A 22,926-nucleotide genomic window follows, 5' to 3' on the forward strand; every position below is an offset into this window, starting at 1 on the left:
TATATATATATATATATATATTCTTAAAATAAAATACTAATAAAGATAAATTATTTATTCCACAATTTTTTTTTTTGGGTTTTACAACTCTCCCCTCCTTCAAGAAATTCCGTCCTCGGAATTAAAACTCATTAAAACAACTGAGGATATCTAGCATTCATCTCTTCTTCTGGTTCCCACGTCATTTCTGCTCCCTTGTGGAATTTCCACTTAACTAATACCAATGGTATACTTTTGTTTCTTAGTCTTTTCGTTTTCCTATCCAATATGTCAATTGGCTCTTCCACATAGGTGAGTTTGTCGTTAACCTCAATGTCTTCCAGATCCAGAACAATTGATTCGTCAGCTAAACACTTCCTCAAGTTTGACACATGAAATGTATTGTGAATACTGCCTAACTCTTCCGGTAGCTTCAACCGATAAGCAACTGCTCCTACTCTTGCAGTTATTTCAAACGGTCCGATATACCTTGGACTTAGCTTACCTTTCTTCCCAAATCTTACGACCCCTTTCCATGGCGATATTCTCAGCAAGACCTTATCACCTACTTGGAATTCCAAAGGTCGACGTCTTCTATCCGCATAACTCTTTTGTCTATCTTGCGCAACCTTTAATCTCTCCCTGATCTGTATTATCTTGTCAGATGTTTGTTGGACTAATTCGGGTCCAGCTAGTTGCCTTTCTCCAACGTCTGCCCAACAGATTGGAGTTCTACACTTACGGCCATATAACGCTTCAAAAGGCGCCGCCTTGATGCTCGAATGATAACTATTGTTATAAGCAAATTCTATCAATGGGAGGTGGTTGTCCCAACTACCTCCAAAGTCAATCACACAAGCTCTTAGCATATCTTCAAGTGTTTGAATCGTCCTCTCACTCTGGCCATCAGTTTGAGGATGATATGTTGTACTCATGTTTCACCGTGTTCCCATTTCATGTTGAAAACTTGACCAAAACCTTGAAGTAAACCTAGCATCTCTATCCGAGACAATGGATATTGGTACACCATGTCTCGACACGATTTCATTGACATAAAGCTGGCCAATCTTTCTAGCGTATACTTGTCGCTAATTGGTAAGAAGTGAGCCGATTACGTTAGTCGATCCACAATTACCCATATAGCATCGTGTCCCTTTACCGTCCTGGGAAGTTTGGTGACAAAATCCATTGTGATCATATCCCACTTCCATACTGGGATCTCCATTTGTTGCAACATTCCAGATGGTCTTTGATGCTCAGTCTTCACTTTCAAGCATGTCAAACATTTCCCCACATAGTTAGCTACCGCCCTCTTCATACCAGGCCACCAGTAGCTTTCTTTTATGTTCTTGTACATCTTATTACTATCTGGATGCATAGTATATTTTGACTTATGTGCCTCGTCCATCACCATATTTCTTAGATCTCCCAAACTAGGAATCCAAACCCGATTCCCGTGTCTATATATTTCATCTGGTCCAGCTGTCAAGGTCTTAATTTGTCCAATCATTCTCTCCTTTTTGATGTTCGCTTCGAGTAAAGCTTCCTTTTGGACATCCCGTATTCGGTCTAGGAGTTCCACTTTAACATTCATCCACATGGCTCAAACCTTGTTGGTCCGCTTCTCTCCTTCCTACTAAGTGCATCGGCGACTACATTTGCCTTACCTGGATGGTAGTGGATCTCACAGTCATAMTCCTTAAGTAGTTYCATCCATCTTMTTTGTCTCATATTTAGTTYCTTTTGATCAAACAAATACTTAAGGCTCTTATGATCAGTATAGATCATGCACTTCGTACCGTACAAATAGTGTCTCCAGATTTTTAGCGCGAAGACAATGGCTGGTAATTCCATGTCGTGAGTTGGGTATTTTCTCTCGTGTTCTTTCAACTGACGAGACGCATATGCAATGACCTTGCCTCGCTGCAATAGTACACAACCTAAACCCATTTTTGACGCATCGCTATATACGACAAAATCTTCTACTCCTTCCGGTAGGGATAAAACCGGTGTCGTGCTTAGTCTCTCCTTAAGTGTATGGAACGCTTCTTCTTGTTTCGTTCCCCAATCAAACCTAACTGACTTCTTAGTCAACGTTGTCAAGGACGTTGCTATTTTGGAGAAATTCTGGATGAACCTTCGGTAGTACCCTGCTAGGCCTAAAAAACTTCGGATCTCCGATACTGACCTTGGAGATTCCCAGTTCATAACTGCATCAACCTTAGTCGGGTCCACCTTGATTCCTTCCTTGTTGACTACGTGACCGAGGAATTGTACCTCATGCAACCAAAACTCACATTTTGAGAACTTGGCGTACAATTGTTCCTTTGCCAGCAGTTCGAGGATCAACCTTAAGTGTTGCTCATGCTCCTCCTTATTTTTAGAATAGATCAATATGTCATCTATAAAGACTATGACAAATTGGTCCAAATACGGTCCACAGACCCGATTCATTAAGTCCATGAATGCCGCAGGTGCATTTGTCAATCCAAATGGCATTACTACAAATTCGTAATGTCCGTATCGAGTCCTAAAAGCGGTCTTCGACACGTCTTCTTCTCGAACCTTCAACTGATGGTAACCTGATCTCAAATCGATTTTCGAGAAGCAGCTGGCTCCTTGCAACTGATCGAAAAGGTCGTCGATCCTTGGCAATGGATATCTGTTCTTTATCGTGATTTTGTTCAAYTCCCGATAATCGATRCACATCCTCATCGTGCCGTCTTTCTTTTTGACGAACAAGATCGGTGCTCCCCATGGCGACGAGTTTGGTTGGATAAATCCTTTATCTAAGAGTTCTTGCAATTGCTTCATTAGCTCTTGCATCTCTGTTGGGGCTAAGCGATAAGGTGCCCTCGTGATTGGTACCGCACCTGGTACCAAATCGATTCGGAACTCTACCTGACGTTCCGGTGGTATTCCTGGCAATTCATCCGGGAATACTTCTGGGTAGTCCCTTACCACTGGAACATCTTGTAATATCTTCTTTTCGAGCTTGGCGTCGATGGCGTATGCCAAGTAAGCCTCACATCCCTTTTGTAGACACCTATTTGCCTTAATTGCATTGATCAACCTTACGCAACACTTCTTTCGATCACCGTAAACATGAATTGTTTCTCCTTCCGGAGTCTGAATCTTGATCATATTCTTATTGCATACTATTTGCGCATGATTGTTGGATAGCCAATCCATCCCCAAGACTACGTCAAAACCTCCTAAACACATCGGCATAAGCCTAACGGGGAATTCCTTCCTGTCTATAACAATTGTGCATCCATCGAATACTTCTTCTACCTTACGCTGACTACCGTCGGCTGTTTCTACAGTGTAGGTTTTGTCTAGCCTACGGGCACTGCTATTTAGATAGTGGCAGAAAGTGGTAGACACAAAACTACCATCTGCACCCGAATCAAATAACACATGTGCATACACATTGTTGATAGGGAACATACCAGATATGACGTCGAGTGTTTCCTTTGCCTCTTCCAAAGTCATGTTGTAAGCTCGGCCGTGTCCCTTAGGTAGTTCCTTCCTGTTTTCCGCTCTCTTCCCGAATCCGTTGTTCATTGTCTTCCCATGGGGTGTCGCACCATTGCGACGTTTTGGACAGTCAGGACGCAAATGTCCCGTAGCCCCACATTCGTAACAAGTCCTTCCTTCCGGGCACTCTCGTGCGGTGTGCCCCGGTTTGTCACATCCATAGCACGTCAGGCTCCCTGCTCTGCACTCTCCCTTATGCCTCTTGTTGCATTTGCTACATTGAGGAATAGAGAATCCCTCACTTTGTGTTTTTGCCAAAGTCGGAGTCCATTTTGGCTTCTTGTCGGACTTGTTCGATCCTTCCCATCTTCTCTTTGCATCCCTTCTATCATGGTTCTCCCTTGCATTGTTCTCTTCTGCTACTTTTGCCATTTCTACTGCTTGGACAAACGTGGTCGGCTTGGTCATGTCCACGTAACGTTTGATTTCGATCCTTAGGCCGTCCTTGAAACGACCTATCTTTCTCTCCTCGGTAGCCACCTGGTAGCTGGCGAACCTCGCTTTTTCAAGAAATTCGTTAACATATTCTTGAACTGACAACGATCCTTGCTTCAATCTCAGAAATTCAGATTCTAGCTTGTTCAACTACGTTTGCGAGCAGTATTTATCCATCATCGTCTTTTTCATTTGCTCCCAAGTCATGGCAGCAATATCCTCATCACCTCTGATTGCACATTCAGACTCCCACCAATGCAACGCATAGTCCACAAAGGTTGTAGCAGCATAAGTCACCTTTTGATCTTCCGCGCATCTACAAATTTTGAAGCAGCTCTGCATTTTGGCTACCCAGTTCATCAGGCCAACTGGGCCCTCTATTCCTTTTAATTCCTTTGGCCCGGTGCCTTTGAATGTTTTAAAACTACATCCTCTCTCCTTTGCAGTCAACTCGGTTCTCTCGATGATGAGCGACTCCACCTTCTCTTTATCAGACACTTCCACCCTTTCAGGGACTTGAGTGTTCTTGTGTCGAACGCTTCCTTCCTCCCCACCTTTATTATCCTTAAGTCTGTCACCCAACATTTCTTTAAGCATATTTGGCAACGTATTCCGGAGGACTTGTGTCATTTGTTCAGCCATCATTTCCTTTGTGAGAGGAATTTCTCCTCCTTGGCCCCCTTGGCTCCTACCGATAGCCAAACTAGCTGGCGCGGATGGGGTCGTACTTGAACTAGCGGTTTGGACACTTCCGCGACCTCGACTTTGGGCTTGTGTCCGTCCCCGAACTGTCGGTTGGGCTACGCCATTGATACCTCCCCCATTGCGGGCGTTCCTTGTTGATCCGCAAGAAACCATACTGACACAATAGAGTATTATTGTTTCAACAAGGTTCTAGTGTCGACTTAATACATATATAGTAAAATCACTATATATATATATCAGCAAAATACATGATAAGGAATTCACGTCGCGATTGCATAATGCTCCAAAAGATTTATATATATATATATATATATATATATATTTCGTTCTGATACAATCCTGGGGAGAGAGACATTACAAAATCCCATTTACTTACAAAAGATGGGATGCTTCAAAGTCCTAAACACAGGTGAAAGTTCCAAAAATCTATCGACGCACTCGCTAGATGAAAACTATTTAGACACATACAAATAAATTCACCTACTCAAATATTCTTCTCTCATCCCTGTTCCCAAGTCTAAAATTGATCTGCGGGATAGTAAGGGAGATAAGGGTCCCTCAACCACTGCTCATAGGATGTAGATGGTATGCAATGCCACAATACACTAGCCCCTGGGCCATTTCTGATGCATCGAACCCAGTTGGAGAGATAGCCCTTTACTACGCCAGCATAGTCTATGGTCACTCTCTTATAGAAGCGAATCATGTCCCTGATTCTGGTGCCTACGGGGCGAGCATCAATTCTTCGTTCTTGCTCGAGTACAACCTTATCCCAAATCAGGGCATGACACTGGTCCGACAAATCTGCATTCTCTTTCATTAGTTTGATTAGGGCTTCTCCTTGATCGACATGTGCCCGCTGAAGATTTCCCAGCCATTCATTTAGTCTAGTATTGTCACCTAAAGTTCGGGTCAACCTCTCCTTTAGTCTTGTGTTCTCGCCCTCCAGGGTCTCTATAGTCTCCATCATGTCCTCGCGTGTCGGGGTGCGGGGCGTGTAGTCCACCGAAGGTTCGGGTGTGGTCCCTTGCCTGATGGGCTCGTGTGATGACACTTCACCAGTGTGGGCCGGACTATCGCTTCCGGACCGGGTACAGGGAACCTGTCCGGTGCTGGGGCGGTGACTGTCAATCGACCCTCTATTCGGTCCTAGCCCGTAAGGCGTCCTACGGGTTCCGTATCCGCGTCCGCGCCCGCGTCTGATAGCCCTGGTGTGAATGGTGTGAACCACGTCTCCTATAAATAAAAAGGAATACTAAGTCGAGTAGTGACGTAGAATCAAACTTAATCGCATGCTAAGCATCGCCAATACACAATAAACATGTGCTTTTAATAATCCCTTCAGTTTAAGCTTAGGCTAAGTAAATCTTAACTTATTACCTTAAACTAAAGCTCTAACAATATTCTCAGTTTAAGCTTAAGCTAAGCAAGTTTTAGCCTAATTACCTTAAACTAAGGCTCTGATACCAACTTGTAACACCCTCATTTTCATCAAGAGAGATGTTACGAGATCTGAAACATTTCCTTAATAAATACACCAAAGTAATGGCTAAATTAAAACCATTTAACTATTACAGCGAAAGTCTCTAAATCATCAGAATTTTAACTTAAGTTCAAACCCACCTTCTCTTGGGGTTAAGTTACAAAAGATCATTACAGCGTATCTTAGACAAAAGACTAAAACGAGATAATAATAAGCAACACTCTAAGCATGTCCTTTGCCTTTATCTGTCCTCGAACTACCTGGGCCTGAGATGCATACTATAGTCAGCTTATAAAGCTCAGTGAGTTCATGGTTTTCGTGTATAAAAACATTGTACGTCATATATTTCAACTTGTAAACCTTGTACCGAGTAGCATGCAATTTCTGAAAACATGTAACACTGAAAGAAATGAGATCTCATAAATTATCTGTCTGGAATGGGTCATTTAGTCACAAACACATCCTGGGTTGATACTTCATTCTCGATTGATCACCCACTTGTCCGGGTAGTGTTTTATACTGGTCTTGACTTATCAGTCACCAACACCCCCTGGGTATCACAATCTTAACTTATCACCCACTTGTCCGGGTAGTGTTTCATACTGGTCGTGACTTACTGGTCAAATGCCCACCTTTAAATCATCAAACTTTAGTATGGAAAAGCATGCTAGAGTTATTCGAACATGATTAAACACATAGCATGCAACTGATTATAAAACGTCATACATGTAAAACATATCATGWATGTAAACTGAAACATCATGCATTTGTACCACCATCATATAAATCGTATAATGCTTGAAAATAAATTTATACACAGGTATGCATCCCATTGTAAGTCTCATGAAGACTCACCTGATAATGTAGATTGCTTATCTAACGCTGCTGACTGGTAACCTACAATTTATAATAGCATATAGCATATCAATGAATAATTTCTCCCAAAGGCTACATAAAAGTCAACTTACAGTCAACTACGTTGGCTAGGGTCAACCTTGGTCAACTATGCTTAAATGCTCCTCTCATCAATCAAAGTTATAGAAACGTGAGTTCCAACATAATGTGTATTGTCTAGCTATATATCTTAAAATGACTAAGTCTGGAAGAAGGYCGGATCCTCTGTGAACGACCAGAGCCTCTGGTGGTATTGACAGAGCCTCTGGGCTCTTAAGTCCTTTAGGACGAGAGCCCCTCTGGTTGTATACCACACTTAGAAAATATTTAGTAACCCGTCCATCGGTCCTCTGGTTCTAAATCACACTTAGAAAATATTTGCATTCAGGACCAGAGCCCCTCTGGTCTCTCTTCCAGAGCATCTGGTCTTCATGACCAGAGCCTCTAGTTCTTAGCCACATTTAGAAAATATTTCAACGCAGGACCAGAGCCTCTCTGGTCTCTCTTCCAGAGCTTCTGGTCTCACGACCAGAGCCTCTGGTTCCTAATCTTATAAGAAATTTTCCATCAAGGGCCAGAGCCCCTCTGNTGTCTAACATAACTTGACACAGAGCTCTCACGCAGAGCCTCTGTCTAACATGATACATAACTCTTTTGTAGAGTTTCACTATAACATAACTTGGTACGAAGCTCTCATGCAGAGCTTCTGGCTAGCATGACACAAAGCTTTCATGCAGAGCTGCTGTCTAACATACTTGATACAGAGCTCTTATGCAGAGCTTCTGTGTAGCATTCTCTAAGATGGCTTCTAAGCAGGATGCGATACAGCGTGTTTAACAAAAGAAACCCAATCCTTGAAATTGACTCCCAAAACACAAGGTCTGGACGTGAGCCTTCTAGGGTTCTAAATAGGGCCAAAGCCACGGCTAACATTGTTTAAATCATAAATTTGGTCGAGTAWTTACCTSTAAASGACGGGAAGCAAGGGGGTTMTTGCCTGGTCTTGAACTCCGGTTTCTCTCTCTYAAGCTCAACGATTTCCTTCTTCTTTTCAAATGAATAGMGACCCTAACCAGAGTCCATAATTTATACTCAAACGATTTGGYCTATTAGTTGACCAAATCGGCCGAATCCCTAGTTTTAGGCTGTGAGYGGCTTCTCCACAGCCTGCAACCGGCAKGTCACAGTTTCCCTTTTTGAACCAGGCACCGCCTGCTCCTCTTCTGCCTCTCTCGATCATTGACAGCAGGCCACCCTGTTGCAGGTCTGTTGCCTATTTACAAAACAGGTCCTTCTGGTTTGGACCTGCTTACACACGACCCAGTCCCTTAACTTCCGCGAATTGACAACTTTCACCCATGTCTTGACTTTTTCCTTCACTTTTGGTCCGACTTTTAGACTTATTTCAACCTTCTATTTTTATTTAATCTATATATATATATATATATTTATTTATATATATATTCTTAAAATAAAATACTAATAAAGATAAATTATTTATTCCACAATTTTTTTTTTTGGGTTTTACATCATTGACACTTTGATAAGTTGCAAACAGGTTTTTGGAGTTACAAATGTGTTTGGTAGCACCGGTATCGACCTACCAATCGATCACATTAGTGACTAAGAAAGCCTCAATTACTCCAACGAATTGGTTTGGAGAATTGACAACATTGTCTTGATGTGGGTTTCCTCTGGCACCCCCTCCACCGTTGCCTCCTCCACCGGGACCACCATGGTCTCGCCGGGTTTACCGCATACCCAGCAGCTTAAAGGCTTTTTCTTGAAAGGCTTTCGTTGAATGGATGATGTAATTGAAGCATTGGTATGATGCTTACCACCCGTACCCGTACCCGTGCCCGTAGCCTTGCCTTTGCCTCTTTGAAATTTTGGCTTAAATGAGCTGCTGGTCACCATGTTTTTTGTTGGTTCCAACGAGATTGCATCCGCCTTCTCGTTCATCCGATTGTCCTCCTCCACCCGGAGTTTGAGTATGAGTTGCTCAAAACTCATATCCTCAGACAAATGTTTAAGATATAGTTTAAAATTCTTCCAGGATGGAGGAAGCTTATCAATTATAGAACCAACAAGGAAATTAGAGTTTATTCCCATACCTTCGATTTCTAATTCGTGGACCAAGACTTGGAGTTCTTCTACTTGCTTCACGGCTGATTTGGAGTCGTTCATTTTGAAATTCAGAAATCTGTCCACAATAAATCGCTTTGAACAGGCGACTTCTGTTTTGTATTTCGACTCCAATGACTCCCAGATTTCCCTTGCCGAATTAAAGGATGGGTAGATGTCATATAGACTATCGTCCAGGCCATTAAGAATATAATTTCGACAATTATATTCATTAACGTTCCAATTATCGACCGATCGTTGGAACGCGGCCATTTGAATCTGGGTAGGAGCGTTTTCTCCTTCTCCAACCGGAGGTGTCGGTACTTGATCGGTAAGCACGTTGACACCTTCAAAGTTGTCAAGTAGAATAACATTTTCTGTTGCCATCTCTTGAAATCGGAACCCTTAAACTTTTCTGGTTTTTCCACATGCAATTTCAATAGGGAAGATTGATCCATCGTCATAAATTTCTGTCTAAGATTGTTATGACTTAGATACAAAAATGAAAATTTATTTGCACAACAATATTGAATTCAAAACAGAACCAGAAATTCATATATATATATATATATATATATATATAGCAGCATATATACATGTATAATTACAGAAGCATAATGACAGAGAAATAAGTTGGAATTCGATGACTAACTTGATTGTGTAGATGTGAATCCACGAAGACAGAAATTCGTCCGGTGAATTGGACGTCTATCTAGAGGATACAACAATCCGTTCAAGAAAGATACTTGAACCCGTCGAATCGACTATGTCCCTGATGATATCGATAGGAACAGATGCGCCAAAACCCAAGAAAGTTTCTGTATTTTTCGTCTGAGAAAAACGAGAAATGGAAGGAGCATTTATTGTATACCGTATACACTTTAACTGTCGGTTAACCGACGATAACCGTCGGACAGAGCCAAGTATTGGCCGCACACTGCTTCCTAGCACCAAGTCATCTCGCTAACGATACCAAGAGCCCCCAGGCCCAAGGCCCTCTTGATATTTAATATGCAGTGAACCCAACTAGATAGTTAGGCATTTTGACACTAGGTATGGCCTTGGTAATATAAGGCACTTGAAATCTTAAGATTGGGTCTATATGGGACAAACCAAATACCCAACAAACCATTCCCTAAGGTTGAATCAAGATCAGAGGAGGAAACCCAAAAAACCATTTGAAGTTGAATCACAAACCAGTGTTGTCCATCGCCAAATGCATAAATATCACTCTTTTGAGTGAATCTGTCGGTTATGGCGTACTCAAAAGTTAGATATTAGGTGTCAGAAGAGGTTATGGGCAGGGGTCATAGAAGGGAATGTGGGTGTGGGTATAGCATAGGAGGAGAAAGAAGATGGTGGGCTAGAGGGGGATCACCGGAGATGGTTGTTTGAGGGAGAGCTGGAGATGGGTTCATCAAGGGGTTGCAAGTTTGGGAAAGGTGTTTGTGATCTGTGGTGCAGGTGCAGGTGCAGGTGCAGGTGCAACGGAAAGCCACGGATGTTGTCAATTGCCGAAAATGGAGCTTGGTGAGAAAAGAGTAAGAAAAAATAAATAAAATAGTCAAAAAGACCAAAATACCCTTTTAGTTAATTGTTGAAATTTCACGAGTTAGCCTAGGGACGAAAAAGCCAAGGACGAAAATTGTTATAAACAAGAATCATAGTTTTTGTTTATTACAATTCTGTCCCTAAACTATATTGTTGTTGATGAAACTGGTCTTTAATCTATACTATCTTATTAAGCAAATTTAGCAAAAGTCTTAAAGTCTTAAAATACTAAATAACCAAAATACCCTTTTCACTTTTTCACCCCTTCCTCTTCTCACATACACTCACCCACTCACATACACTTATCATCTCACATTCAACTAATTTTTTTTAAAATTATAATTTTAAATTTACATTTTATATCCCTATAATTAGTTAATTAATTAATTTACGTTCTTTACTTTTAAATGTTTCATTTTAAACATTTATCAAATTAACATACATAATCGTATATCAATTAAAACATGTTTAAAAAATACATTTTTATTTTAACAAGTTACACCATTATAATCGTCTCGTTAATACCTTCGAAATGAGTCCAATATTGAATAGTTTTTGACTTAATTATATTATTATATATATTATATATACTGTGAAAAAATATTTTTAATGTCTACGATTTATACTTTTATAGTTATTTATTTATATATATGTTATACATTTTAGGGTTAGGCTGTCCAAATTCCACTGTATAATATGTTCTGAATTAATATGTTCTTGGGTTTTTTTGAAATATATATATATACATGTATTAATTCAACCTTAATCCGAGTTTATGGACAAGAAAGATGATAAGCAGTTGAAATTTTATTCTAAAACCCATCTTTTTTTGTCTTTTTATGGCTTATGATCCGTCAAATTTGTAGTTTTCTTTATTGGTTTTGAGTGTTTATCTTAAAACTCAAGTTTCTTGGTTCTTTGCTCTTGGTGTAAATAGAACACATTTGTGGAGTCGTTTAAATATGTTTGATTTTAAATATATTGGATTTTAAACTGTCATACAATTTTTTTCATCGATGGTCTGTAATTGGAACCATAACTCTTATTTATTCAAATTGTATTAATATGTAAAGACCAAGTGTAATCTATATTATCGTTAAATCTTATCTTATAAAACCAGTGGAACTTCAAAATCGTTAAAATTCATGGCTCCGGCCGCATTGCGCAGGTACACAACTAGTTTTCATTTATTACAAAGTTGTCTTATGTTGAGTTTTTGTAGAAGCAAAACCTCGCAAGATACATACACATTTGAGATTTTTATAAATCCTCACCTCATCATTGACCCATTTCCAAATACAAAATTTCATAACAAAATAAACTTACAAACAATTGAATTTTCAGTTTACAATTAAATCTTACGTTGAACTTTGTATATATCACATCTATGTCTTTAACCTTAGCTTTGTAAGAGTTGTAGCTTTCAATTTTCTTTTGGTATAAAGCCAACGGCATAACCATTGTGTTTCGTCGTGTACTTCATTGAATTTCCTGAATTAATTTTTTTTTATTATATATTACGGTATTATTTTATCATACCATTGAAAAATCGCTATCTAGGTAAAGTTTACTGAGTAAAAGTTACCCTCACGTTAGCGAACAAGATTCTCGACCATCAAAATTACATAGTGAGATTGTTGGTAAGCATCTCTTACACAGTAAGCAATGACAGGGTATGCGAATCACCATCTCACTTATCCAGCAAGATTTTCAATCCTTGCCATGCATATTACTAGGTAAGATTCTTGTTCCTTTGTCATTCTCACCATAAGTAACCCTGGGAGCGTTCGGTAAACGGCCCTTAGCATAGAATGGAGTCCATGGAATCATCTCGTAATCGTAGACGGCTTGGACAGTGATGATATGTTATGGTGTGCATGAAGTACTTCGAACAATAGCCAACATGTTTTCATCAAAAACAGAATGGTTATAAAAAGTGGTTCCTAGTTTCATAAGAGATCAACTCAACACTGAAATCTTCAATTTCTAAACGAAATCAAACAAAACATCCCAGTATATCCCACTCGAAAGCAGGGCATAGGAGGCCGGATGTACACAGACTTGTCATTTACACAAAAGGATAGAGCGCTGCTGTTTCTATAGACACAATAGGTGATGGATAGAAACCAAACACAGTTTTGATATCTGGAAGCTTATGATACAGAACAAAGAAGATGCAATATGAGACCATATCAAAAATGGAACACCTACATAAACAACACAAAATCCATTGTTCTGTAAACATCATTTGGAAGATCAAATCCTACTCTAAGGGAAAAACCAAAAAAAAGGTCAAAACAAACAGCAAGTTTGGAAGAAAATATGAATCAACAGCCAAATTGAAACACGCTAGAGTATAAATAGAAAACATACTCTTATTCCTGTCGTTTCCGTAACAATAGTTGCTTACTTGCTTTTGCCATTTTGCTGTGAAGCAGCGAAATTACGGATGACCTCCATTGCCAGCTGATGAGCAGTCTTATTCTCGATATGTGCAAGTGCATCCACAGTTTCATATGTTTCCTTGTCGGTAAAAAGTTTCAAGTAGTATCGGGATGATGATTTTGGTACGCCCTCCCATTTGTCGACTATCTCTTGAAGCTTCTCGAATCCCTGGACAAAAGGAAATGTTTATTAGCATCAATCTCCACGAGAGCCCTTGAGGAAAGAAGTGAGGTTCCAACGTACATAGAGAAGAAATGGTCCAATGTGGAACTCTTTATCAAAAAGAAATTAGAATTCTTTCAAATATGCATGAATCTCACCATGCGATTTGTGAAGTCACCAAATGATTCTTTAGACTTCCTCTTCAATCTCCAGTTGTAGAACAACGGTTCGAAAACTTTCTCAAGGTCCTGAATCTTAACCTTGTTCATGAAAGTTCTGGCTAATGTAGTTTGAGCCGGTGTTCCCCCGAGCCAGATCTACAGAATTAAAGACAAATGTCATTTTCTTTTCATGATCTAGCCAAAAACAAAAAGAGTGATGATAAAAATAAAACACACTTAACAAAGGAGGATTGAAGTACCTGATAGCTATTAGGACCATCACCAACTAATCCAAGTTCAGCCATGTAGGGTCGAGCACAGCCATTAGGGCAACCCGTAACTCTCACTACTATGGATTCATTATACTGGAGACCAACCTGAGATCACAATATGCATCCATGCCTGTTAATTCAAATATAAAAGCCAGTCACATGTTTTAGGTTAGGAGGGTCTTCATACCTTCTCAAATACACCTCGAACCCGCCTAAGGAGGTCAGGAATCCCTCGCTCAGCTTCTGTTATTGCAAGAGGGCAGAGAGGCAGAGCAGGGCATGCCATTGCAGTTATGTTAAGGGGATCCACATAAGTAGGGGGCTGCCAAAAATCACAGGCATTATATTAGCAACAATCCCCATAAGATAATAATATATTAGTTATCCATCACCAGTTGCATAACCAAATATAGCTACATAATTGACAAAACCGATAATTAACAGGCTGAGGCTCTAACAGAGGTGTGAAGTTAGGTCATCGTTTTATAACAGTAAACATAAACATCAAAGCTGACTTCATTGCAACCAAGAGAAACCTATCACGAAGAGATTTTTGGTGATTCACTTCAAGTATATGAGCAATTTAAAATTTACATACATAATAATTGTCCCAACTGTGAGTTGTCAAAATGCAAAGTCTAATGCAAATTGACAGAACACATAGATACCATACTCGAAATAATAATGTATAACTTCATGGATAAGTGATTCAAAACAAAAAAAAGAATGATACTTATATACTTCATAAGCTTGAGAAGACAAGAAGGATATCTGGGTCTCTTTGTTTCACAAAATAAAGACATTAAAACAATATCCATCTTTATACATGTCAACATTGCACTTTAAACAAAATATGTGGTCAGCTCCAATTCAAAAGTAACAAATTCAACTATATATACATATATATGTGAAAGCCATGTGAATAGACAGATGTCTTACCAATAGACCACCTTGTGCTAGAGCTACAGTGATGGGGCGTTTCCAAGAGGGCCGAATATCACAAAGGACAATGTTTTGGTTTGGTGTGATCCGAACATTCAAGTTATACTTCTCAATTATTTCCCGTAATGTCTTCTTCATAGTTCCCTTAACCCGACCATTATCGACATGAAGCCCACAAAATAAACGACCATCGCCCTGCCACAAAAAAAGCTTGCATACTCAACTCTAAGCAACGGAAAATTAAAAGAATAAACATCAACAAGAATTACAAAGACACCAAAGTTAATGAAGACAATTTGAGATCAAATTGAAGCTTTATTTAGCGGTCATTGGTCAATGCATGTTGATTGAACTAACCTGCTCATGCCATCCCAGATGGCTTTTAAATTCCCACTCAGGTAACTCCCTGGACGGTTCAAACTTCTTTCCATAGTACTGTTCAACAACAGACCTAAACTTTTCGATCCCCCACGAATCTATCAAGTACTTCATTCTACTATACCTGCGATCATCTCTTCTGCCATTTTCTCGTTGTGTAACAACAATAGCCTTCACTGCATACAAAATATCCTCTTTAGGGACGTAACCCAAGGGCTCTGCCAGGCGGGGAAAAGTGGTTTCCATCCTATGTGTTCTTCCCATGCCACCACCAACCTGAAAAGAAATTAATATATGAGCAGTGTTCCTACATATATCCAAATCAGAACAAACAATAAACGAGTATATTTAATTTAATAGGTGGCATACATATATATTGAAACCCTGAGGTACTCCATTATCATCAGAAACAACCACAACACCAATGTCATTTGTCAAAAGATCAACTGAGTTATCCGTAGGCACAGTAACTGCAACTTTGAACTTTCTTGGCAAGAACTGAGTTCCATATATAGGCTCAGCTGAATCTGGAAAATTTGTCCCATGAGAATTATCATTGCGAGCTTTGACAACTTCGGGTGGTTCTGCAGTCATGAACTTCTCCCCATCTACCCACATATCATAATAAAATCCAGACTGGGGAGTTAAGAGTGCAGCAATGTTGTCTGCTGTCTGCTGTGCAAAAAGGTAATCTTCCCTCACAAAAGGGGCAGCAGGAGCAAGAACATTTCTATTGAGATCACCACATGCACCAAGTGTCGATCCCATGTTTTTGATGATGGTGCTCATCACCGTCTTAAGGTCCTTCTTCACGACTCCATGGAGCTGAAATGTCTGTCTGGTTGTCAACCGTAGAGTTCCAATTCCAAACTGATCAGCAAGATCATCCATTGCAAGATACAGTTGGTTGGAAACCTTTCCACATGGGTTCTTTGTACGAAGCATAAACGAATATGACCTGGCACCTCGCTCATCTCTGTTATATTGTTGATAGCTTCCATGGAACTTGATCAATTGGGTGGCAGCCTCATTTATATTAGGTGCATCAGTCAATAACTCCTCATTAAGAGGATACCGTATGAAGTTGCTTTGTTCCTTGAATATCTCAACCTTGCTTCGCTTAGTCTCAATAGAAGTTTCCGGCTTCAGTGGCTGCAAAAACGTTATATAAACTCAGAGACAATTATCTTCATAAGATATAATATCAGATTAAATTTACACCGGAAGATTCATATAAACAGAATGTGATCTGTTGCAAGTGCAGATACTTCAATAAGAGACAAGATGATTCTTTAAAGTTGAGGTTTGTGCTTGATATACAATGGAAGGTCTCGGTCCGGTTGAAGAGAAAAACAAACAGATGTAGCTTCAGAACCACTCAAATGATTCTGTACTAAGATAATATAGATAGGATGACAATCCTTCAGCCGTAAAAGTATTTCGCTAAGTGAAAGGCCATAAGGTGCAGTGAAATGTTCAAGAACTTTCTGAATTCATGAACAATTAAAGAAGCACATTCTATGTATCCATCATCGTAATGAAAGAGAAAAGATCTTCTGTATGAATGTATCCTTTGGCAACCATAATCATCATGCAAAATAAACTCATTTCCCCCTTTTTCAAACATTAACATAACTTAATCGTACTGCTAAATCTCATCATACAAAAGACATGGAAGCTAAATCAAAACCAGATTTCATTTGACATTAGATAATGCAAAAACACATCACTCAAAATTTCAAATGCTAAATCTCAAATCGTGGAAGGAAAAGCATCACCGAATCAATGTTGCAAAAAAAGAAGACAATCAATCAACTAAGATCTTGCAGAGTAGATTAAAATGTTGGTACCGTAGAAACAGCCCTGATGACGGCAGGAGAATTAGAAGAAGAGACCGATGAAATTGGGTGTATGCGTTTGTCCAATAGAAGCGAATAAGTAGACGAATAGCAGGAATTGTTCCTCAATCCATCAAAACTTTTGAACTGAAGCTTGGGATCCTTCACCAGGGCGGTGTTTGCAGCTCCGATGGCAGCCGCCGTCATCGGAAAAAACTGACTGATTGAATGGGAACAAAAAGCAAGGGTTTACAGAAAGCGAGAATTTAATGGACAATGCAAGGCTGAGGTGGTGATATGGGAATGGGAAAGGGAAAGTAAAATTTGTTTTGGAAAGATCATTTGTATGGTGGGTGGGGTTCAATGAACTTGGACGTTTTTTTGGATATTCCCATTCTCTCAACTGGGGTCAAACCGGGCTGCGCCTCACATTTTACAAAACAAATTGGATTGCCATCAGGTGCTTATGCTTCAACTAAGGTATTTTTGTTTTGTAAAATTGGTCAAAATTGTCCATTTTCATATATAAATTGGATTTATCTAAATATCATTATCTCCGCAAGTCCTACATTGGTCACTTGCGGACTTAGCTAAAAGATAAAAAAAATAAATTTTAGATGTGGCAGTCATAATTACGGACCTGGCCCAAATCTGATAATTTCTTTTTTGTCTTTTAGATGCGTTCTGCAAGTGAGACTTGTAGATATAGTGATATTTGGATGAATCATGGAGAGATGGCTAGAAGACCAATTTATATGAGAGAAATGATCAATTTATAATCAATTTATCATTTTTTAAAGTCCTATCTTTTATTGTACATGGTTAAATGTCATGAGTAAAAGTATAAAAAAAAGCGTTTGATGAAGAAATAAGAAAAATAAGAACCCATCCCCCATCCCCAAGTACAACCTCCTTCGATCAAACTTGTCTGCTGCCGATAAGGCCAATGCCTCATCTCCGGCCATGATACGATACAATAAACACACAAAAATTAACCCAAATTTAACCCTCACTCATCAAATTAACCCAAATTCGATCCTTGATCACATAGCAGACCACACATTGGTGTTTGATGAAGTTAGATTTTTCTTTCTCTAAGGTGCATTGTATATATATTTTTTATGGAGGGATGTTTCATCATATTTTTCGTTCAAATAGACTTGACTAGCAACTTTTGGATTTGAATATGTGCAAGATTGTTTGAAGCCAGCCTTATGATTCATGGCATCTTTTCTATAGATATCATATTCAAGGACATCAACCAACTTCAAGAACACAAAAACATCAATAAATACAATTTTATTTGCAAAATTTGTTGTACAAAACACATCAATCAAAAACCCTAAATCTAATCTAATTCTAAATCTAAAAAACTGAAACAAAAAAAACCAAATGGGTAATGAGACAATAAAATCATCGGCCCTTCCGTGCACATATATAGATTCATTCTTCGTACTTGGTCCAGTCTCACAACCTGTGGGTTGGTAAGAAGTCAGTCTTGTTTGAACAAAAATATTAAGATCGATCAACAATTAATCCTTGATCTTCACATATCGTTTTCGGTCCATGATGGCGATGAAGATGTTGGGAAGCGATGCTCAAGATCACTCACACGAACACGACGACGATAAAGTAAGAACAGAAAAAGAGAAAGGACACACAGGAATTTACGTGGTTCACAGTCCACGACCACACTAGTAAGAATTTTATTGATATGACGGTTGGGGTTTACAGTTGCATGAGATTGAATTTATAGAAGTAAAATAGATTAAACACACAAGTGGGTCGGACCCAAAATCTTGAGAGTTTTCTTTCTCTAATATTAGGCCCCACTGCTAATTAATCAGACTCCATAACTTAACAATCTCCCACTTGGAGGTTGATCAGCTCCACTGCCATCCATGTTTTGTAACTCCAGTCAACCCCTAACATGTACAAGTCCTTCTTACTAGTGAGACACCTTCTTCATCAATTATCTAGAAGGCCAGTTGAAGTTATGCAAAGCTTCAACTTATCAGTTTTCACCACCTTAGTAAACATATCTGCAGGATTCTTTGAACCAAGGATCTTCCTTAATGACAATGTTCTATCACTTACCAAATCTCAGATAAAGTGATACCTCATCTTTATGTGTTTCGTTCTACTATGAAACACCGAATTCTTCGCTAGATTTACTGCACTCTGGTTATCAAAGTATAGGGCACAATCTTTTTGTTTCATGCCTAATTCTGAAAGAAAGTTCTTCAACCACATAAGCTTTTTACTTGCTTCTGCAAGTGTTATGTATTTTGCTTTTGTGGTTAAGAGAGCAACAGTTCTCTGTAATCTAGAGATCCAACTAACAGTTGTTCCTCCCAATGTGAACACATAACCAGTAGTACTTTTGCTTGAGTCTGAACAACCACCCAAGTCAACATCTACATAGCCATCTAAGACAACACCTTTCTTTTTGATACATGGTGTTAGCTTAGATGTGCCTTTTTTTTAAGTAGCATAAAAGCCACTTGACTGCTTCCCAATGCTCTTTTCCTGGATTTGACATGAATCTGCTAACAAATCCAATGCATGAGCAATGTTTGGCCTTGTGCATACCATGGCATACATCAATCTAACAATTGCAGATGCTTAAGGAACTTTCGCCATCTCTTCCTTGTCTTTATTCGTTTGAGGTAATTGTCCCTTTGTAAACTTGAATCGACCTAGGGGTGTACGTCTGACCTTAGCATCCTTTAGATTGAACTTCTCTAGAACCTTCCCAATATATTTCCCTTGGGATAAGTTTAGAGTGGCATGTGCTCTATCTCTTTTAATGTTCATACCAAGAATTTTCTTTACTGCCCTTAGATCTTTCATCACAAATTCTTGAGATAGATCTTTCTTTAATATGTTGATTTCTTTCATATATGATCCTGCAATCAACATATCACCAACATATAACAACAATATAATATAGGAAGACTTGAATTTTTTTCAAGAACAATGGTCCATGCGACTTCTCATGTATCCCTTCCTCCTCATAAAGTTGTCAAACTTCAAATACCATTGCTTTGGTGCTTGTTTCAAACCATACAAGATTTTCTTTAAAAATCACACCATGTTTTCTTTTCCATCCACCTAAAAGCCTTCTGGTTGCACCATGTAGGTGTTTTCATCAAGATCTCCATGTATGAATGTTGTCTTGACATCTAGCTGCTCTAGATGCAAGTCTACTGCAATTACCATACTTAAGACCAATCTGATTATAGTCATCTTCACAACTGGAGAAGAGATCTCATTGTAATTGACCCCTCTTTTCTGTTGAAACTCTTTAATTACCAGCAGTGCCTTATACTTTTTGTTGACACCATGTTCTTCTTTGATCCTAAACACCCTTTTGTTTTGCGACGCTTTCTTTCCTGTTGGTAATCTGACCAAACACCAAGTATGATTCTTTTGTAATGAACCCATTTCTTCTTTCATAGCCTGCTCCATTTTACGGCATCTGAAAAACTTTTTGGCTCACCATCTTCGGTCAACAATAAATAGTTGTTGATGGAGAATCTCTCTTTATAGGTATGGATTCTCTAGTGGATCTCTGTAACTATGGAACTTCTGAGACATCTTCATCAACATAGTTGTTTTATGTGCTCCCACTATTAGCTAAGCTCCCACTATAAACTGAGCTCTTATTGCTTTCTAATCCCTTACCAAAAACCAAGTTCTAACCAGTTCTCATCTCCTTACTTGAATCTGCTTTGTTTCTTTTATTTGAGCCAACAAGGTCACTTTCTGTCATGTCTCCAAACACAACTTGATTTCTCGTCATTGACTGTGTTTTAACACTTTTTTCAGACTATTTTGTTTCTGGTTTCTTGTGCATAGAAATTTCTTTGAAGGTTACATCTTGGCTTCTTATGACCTTTCTATTACAGTCATCCCAAAACCTATAGCCCATCTCGTTTGAACTGTATCCAATGAATGTGCATTTTTTCATCTAGCTTATCTCTGTCAGCATCTTTCACTTTTGACATAAGTTGTACAACCAAAAATTCTCAAGTGTGCGAGACTTATCTCATTGCCCAACCATTCTTCTTCTAGAATCTTGAACCCTAATGGAACTGAAGGTCCACGATTGATGAGATACGCTGATGTACTAACTGACTCTGCCTAGAACATCTTTGGCAACTCTACATGAATCCTCATACTCTTTGCTCTTTCGTTTAGTGTTTTGTTCATTCTTTCAGCAACACTATTCTACTGAGGTGTCTCTGGGACTGTTTTAGGGATTCTAATCCCATGCTTAGCACCGTAATCGATAAATTCTTTGTTGTTATATTCACCACCATTATCATAATTCAAACACTTTATTTTCAAGTTAGTCTCATTTTCAACAATAGCTTTCCACTTCTTAAAAGTACTGAAAACATCAGGTTTATCTTTCAGAAAATAAACCCACACATTTTTGGTGGAATCATCGATTCGTAGTACTTTGATCCGCCTATTGATGAAACTGTTGTAGGCCTGTAGACATCTATATGAACCAGCTCCAACTTTTCAAATTTTCGTGTCATACTTGATTTTGCAAAGGTGACCTTTTTTTGTTTTCCGTAAACACAAGGCTCACAGAAACCAACTGCCACATTTTTCAGACCTGGAATCCTACCCTTTGAAGCTAGCATCTTCATACCTTTCTCGCTCATGTGCCCAAGTCTTTGGTGCCACAATTAGAGCCCCCCATGTCACCAATAGCTGCATTGAATCCATCTGTTAGTACTTCAACAATGTATAAAGTCCCTTTCTTATAACCACGGGAAACAACCAAACTACCTTTTACCACTTTCCATTGACTGTCTCCGAAGACAACGTGATGTCCATGGTCATCCAATTGCCTAACTGAGATCAACATTCTCTTGAGACGTGGAATGTATCTCACGTTCTTCAACGTACAATCGGTACTAAGAGGAGTTTCAATAACTATGTCACCCATGCCCTTGATGTCCAATGTTTTATCATCTACTAACCGAACTTTGCCAAAATTTCCAGCCTTGAAATTCTTCATCATGTTTGTGTTGTGAGAGGCATGGAATGAAGCCCTAGAATCCATAATCCAGGATTCCAAAATTGGACTTTCAGAGCAATAAATCAGTGCGTCATCAGAATTTTCAGAGGCTATGTTAACTCTCTGCTTACCTTTTCCGGTTGGCCCTACCGTACACTAATTTCTGAAGTGAACACTCTGTTTGCAATTCCAGCACGTAATATCTTTCTTGTTCTTCGATTGCCCTCTTTTTCTGGATTTTGATCTACCTCTTCCTTTATTTTGCCCTTGTCAGATCTTCTACCTCTGCCTTCTGCACTTAGCAAGGAACTCAAACTTTAACCAAAGTTCCTTCTATGGATATCCTCTCCGAGAATCAAGTCTCAAATTCCTTCAAACGTAAGCTTGGTAGTTGCGGTTGAATTACTAACAACCATTATGGTGCCAGACCAACTCTCAGGTAAAAAAGATAATAATATCAATGCTTGTACTTCATCATTGAATTTAGTGTCAACAGAGACTAACCTTTGCAATATTGAAATGAATTTATTTACATGATCTGTGACAAATGCTCCTTCCTTCATCTTCGTATTCATCAGTTGACGGATCAAAAAAACCTTATTCGAAGCACTAGGTTTTTCATACATATTGGATAACGCCTTCAGCAATCCGTGTGTAGTCTTCTCGCTAACAATATTGTATGCGACATTCTTTGCTAACAATAATCTAACCACACACAATGCCTGACGGTCTAACAGGTTCCAATCGTTTAGTTCTTGACAGCGGTTCATGAAGTTTCTTTTGGTATAAGTAATCTTCAGTCTGCATCATCCAGAATCCGAAATCGTGGCCATCGAACTTGTCTATCTTTACTTTTCTGTCTTCTGCATTGCTTAGAAAAAAATAGTCTTCTGTTCGACAGAGAATGTACAATCTATAGATCTCCAAACGACGATCCAACCGTTGAAAACTTAGATCCCAATGTTATGGAGCTACTGTA

At 39.1% G+C, this 22,926-nt stretch overlaps 2 protein-coding genes across 2 annotated transcripts; both read right to left on the reverse strand.

Moving 5' to 3' along the window:
- Positions 1 to 8,674: 8,674 nt before the first annotated feature.
- LOC112506058 lies at positions 8,675 to 9,547 on the reverse strand. The gene has a single exon (XM_025110087.1). The coding sequence runs from the start codon at positions 9,545 to 9,547 to the stop codon at positions 8,675 to 8,677; it is 873 nt and encodes a 290-aa protein (XP_024965855.1).
- Positions 9,548 to 12,831: 3,284 nt separating this feature from the next.
- LOC112516177 (sulfite reductase [ferredoxin], chloroplastic-like) lies at positions 12,832 to 17,180 on the reverse strand. The gene is made up of 8 exons (XM_025123201.1): positions 16,922 to 17,180; positions 15,441 to 16,223; positions 15,051 to 15,347; positions 14,691 to 14,888; positions 13,939 to 14,073; positions 13,740 to 13,856; positions 13,477 to 13,635; positions 12,832 to 13,324 (listed from the first exon to the last, which is right to left on the reverse strand). Exons 1-8 carry the CDS (start codon positions 17,114 to 17,116, stop codon positions 13,118 to 13,120), a joined length of 2,091 nt encoding a protein of 696 aa, XP_024978969.1. The 5' UTR covers positions 17,117 to 17,180; the 3' UTR covers positions 12,832 to 13,117.
- Between the last annotated feature and the right edge of the window lie 5,746 nt (positions 17,181 to 22,926).

Source organism: Cynara cardunculus, assembly GCF_001531365.2.
Source record: "Cynara cardunculus var. scolymus isolate 2C chromosome LG 1, CcrdV1, whole genome shotgun sequence".
Classification (NCBI taxonomy): Eukaryota; Viridiplantae; Streptophyta; class Magnoliopsida; order Asterales; family Asteraceae; genus Cynara; species Cynara cardunculus.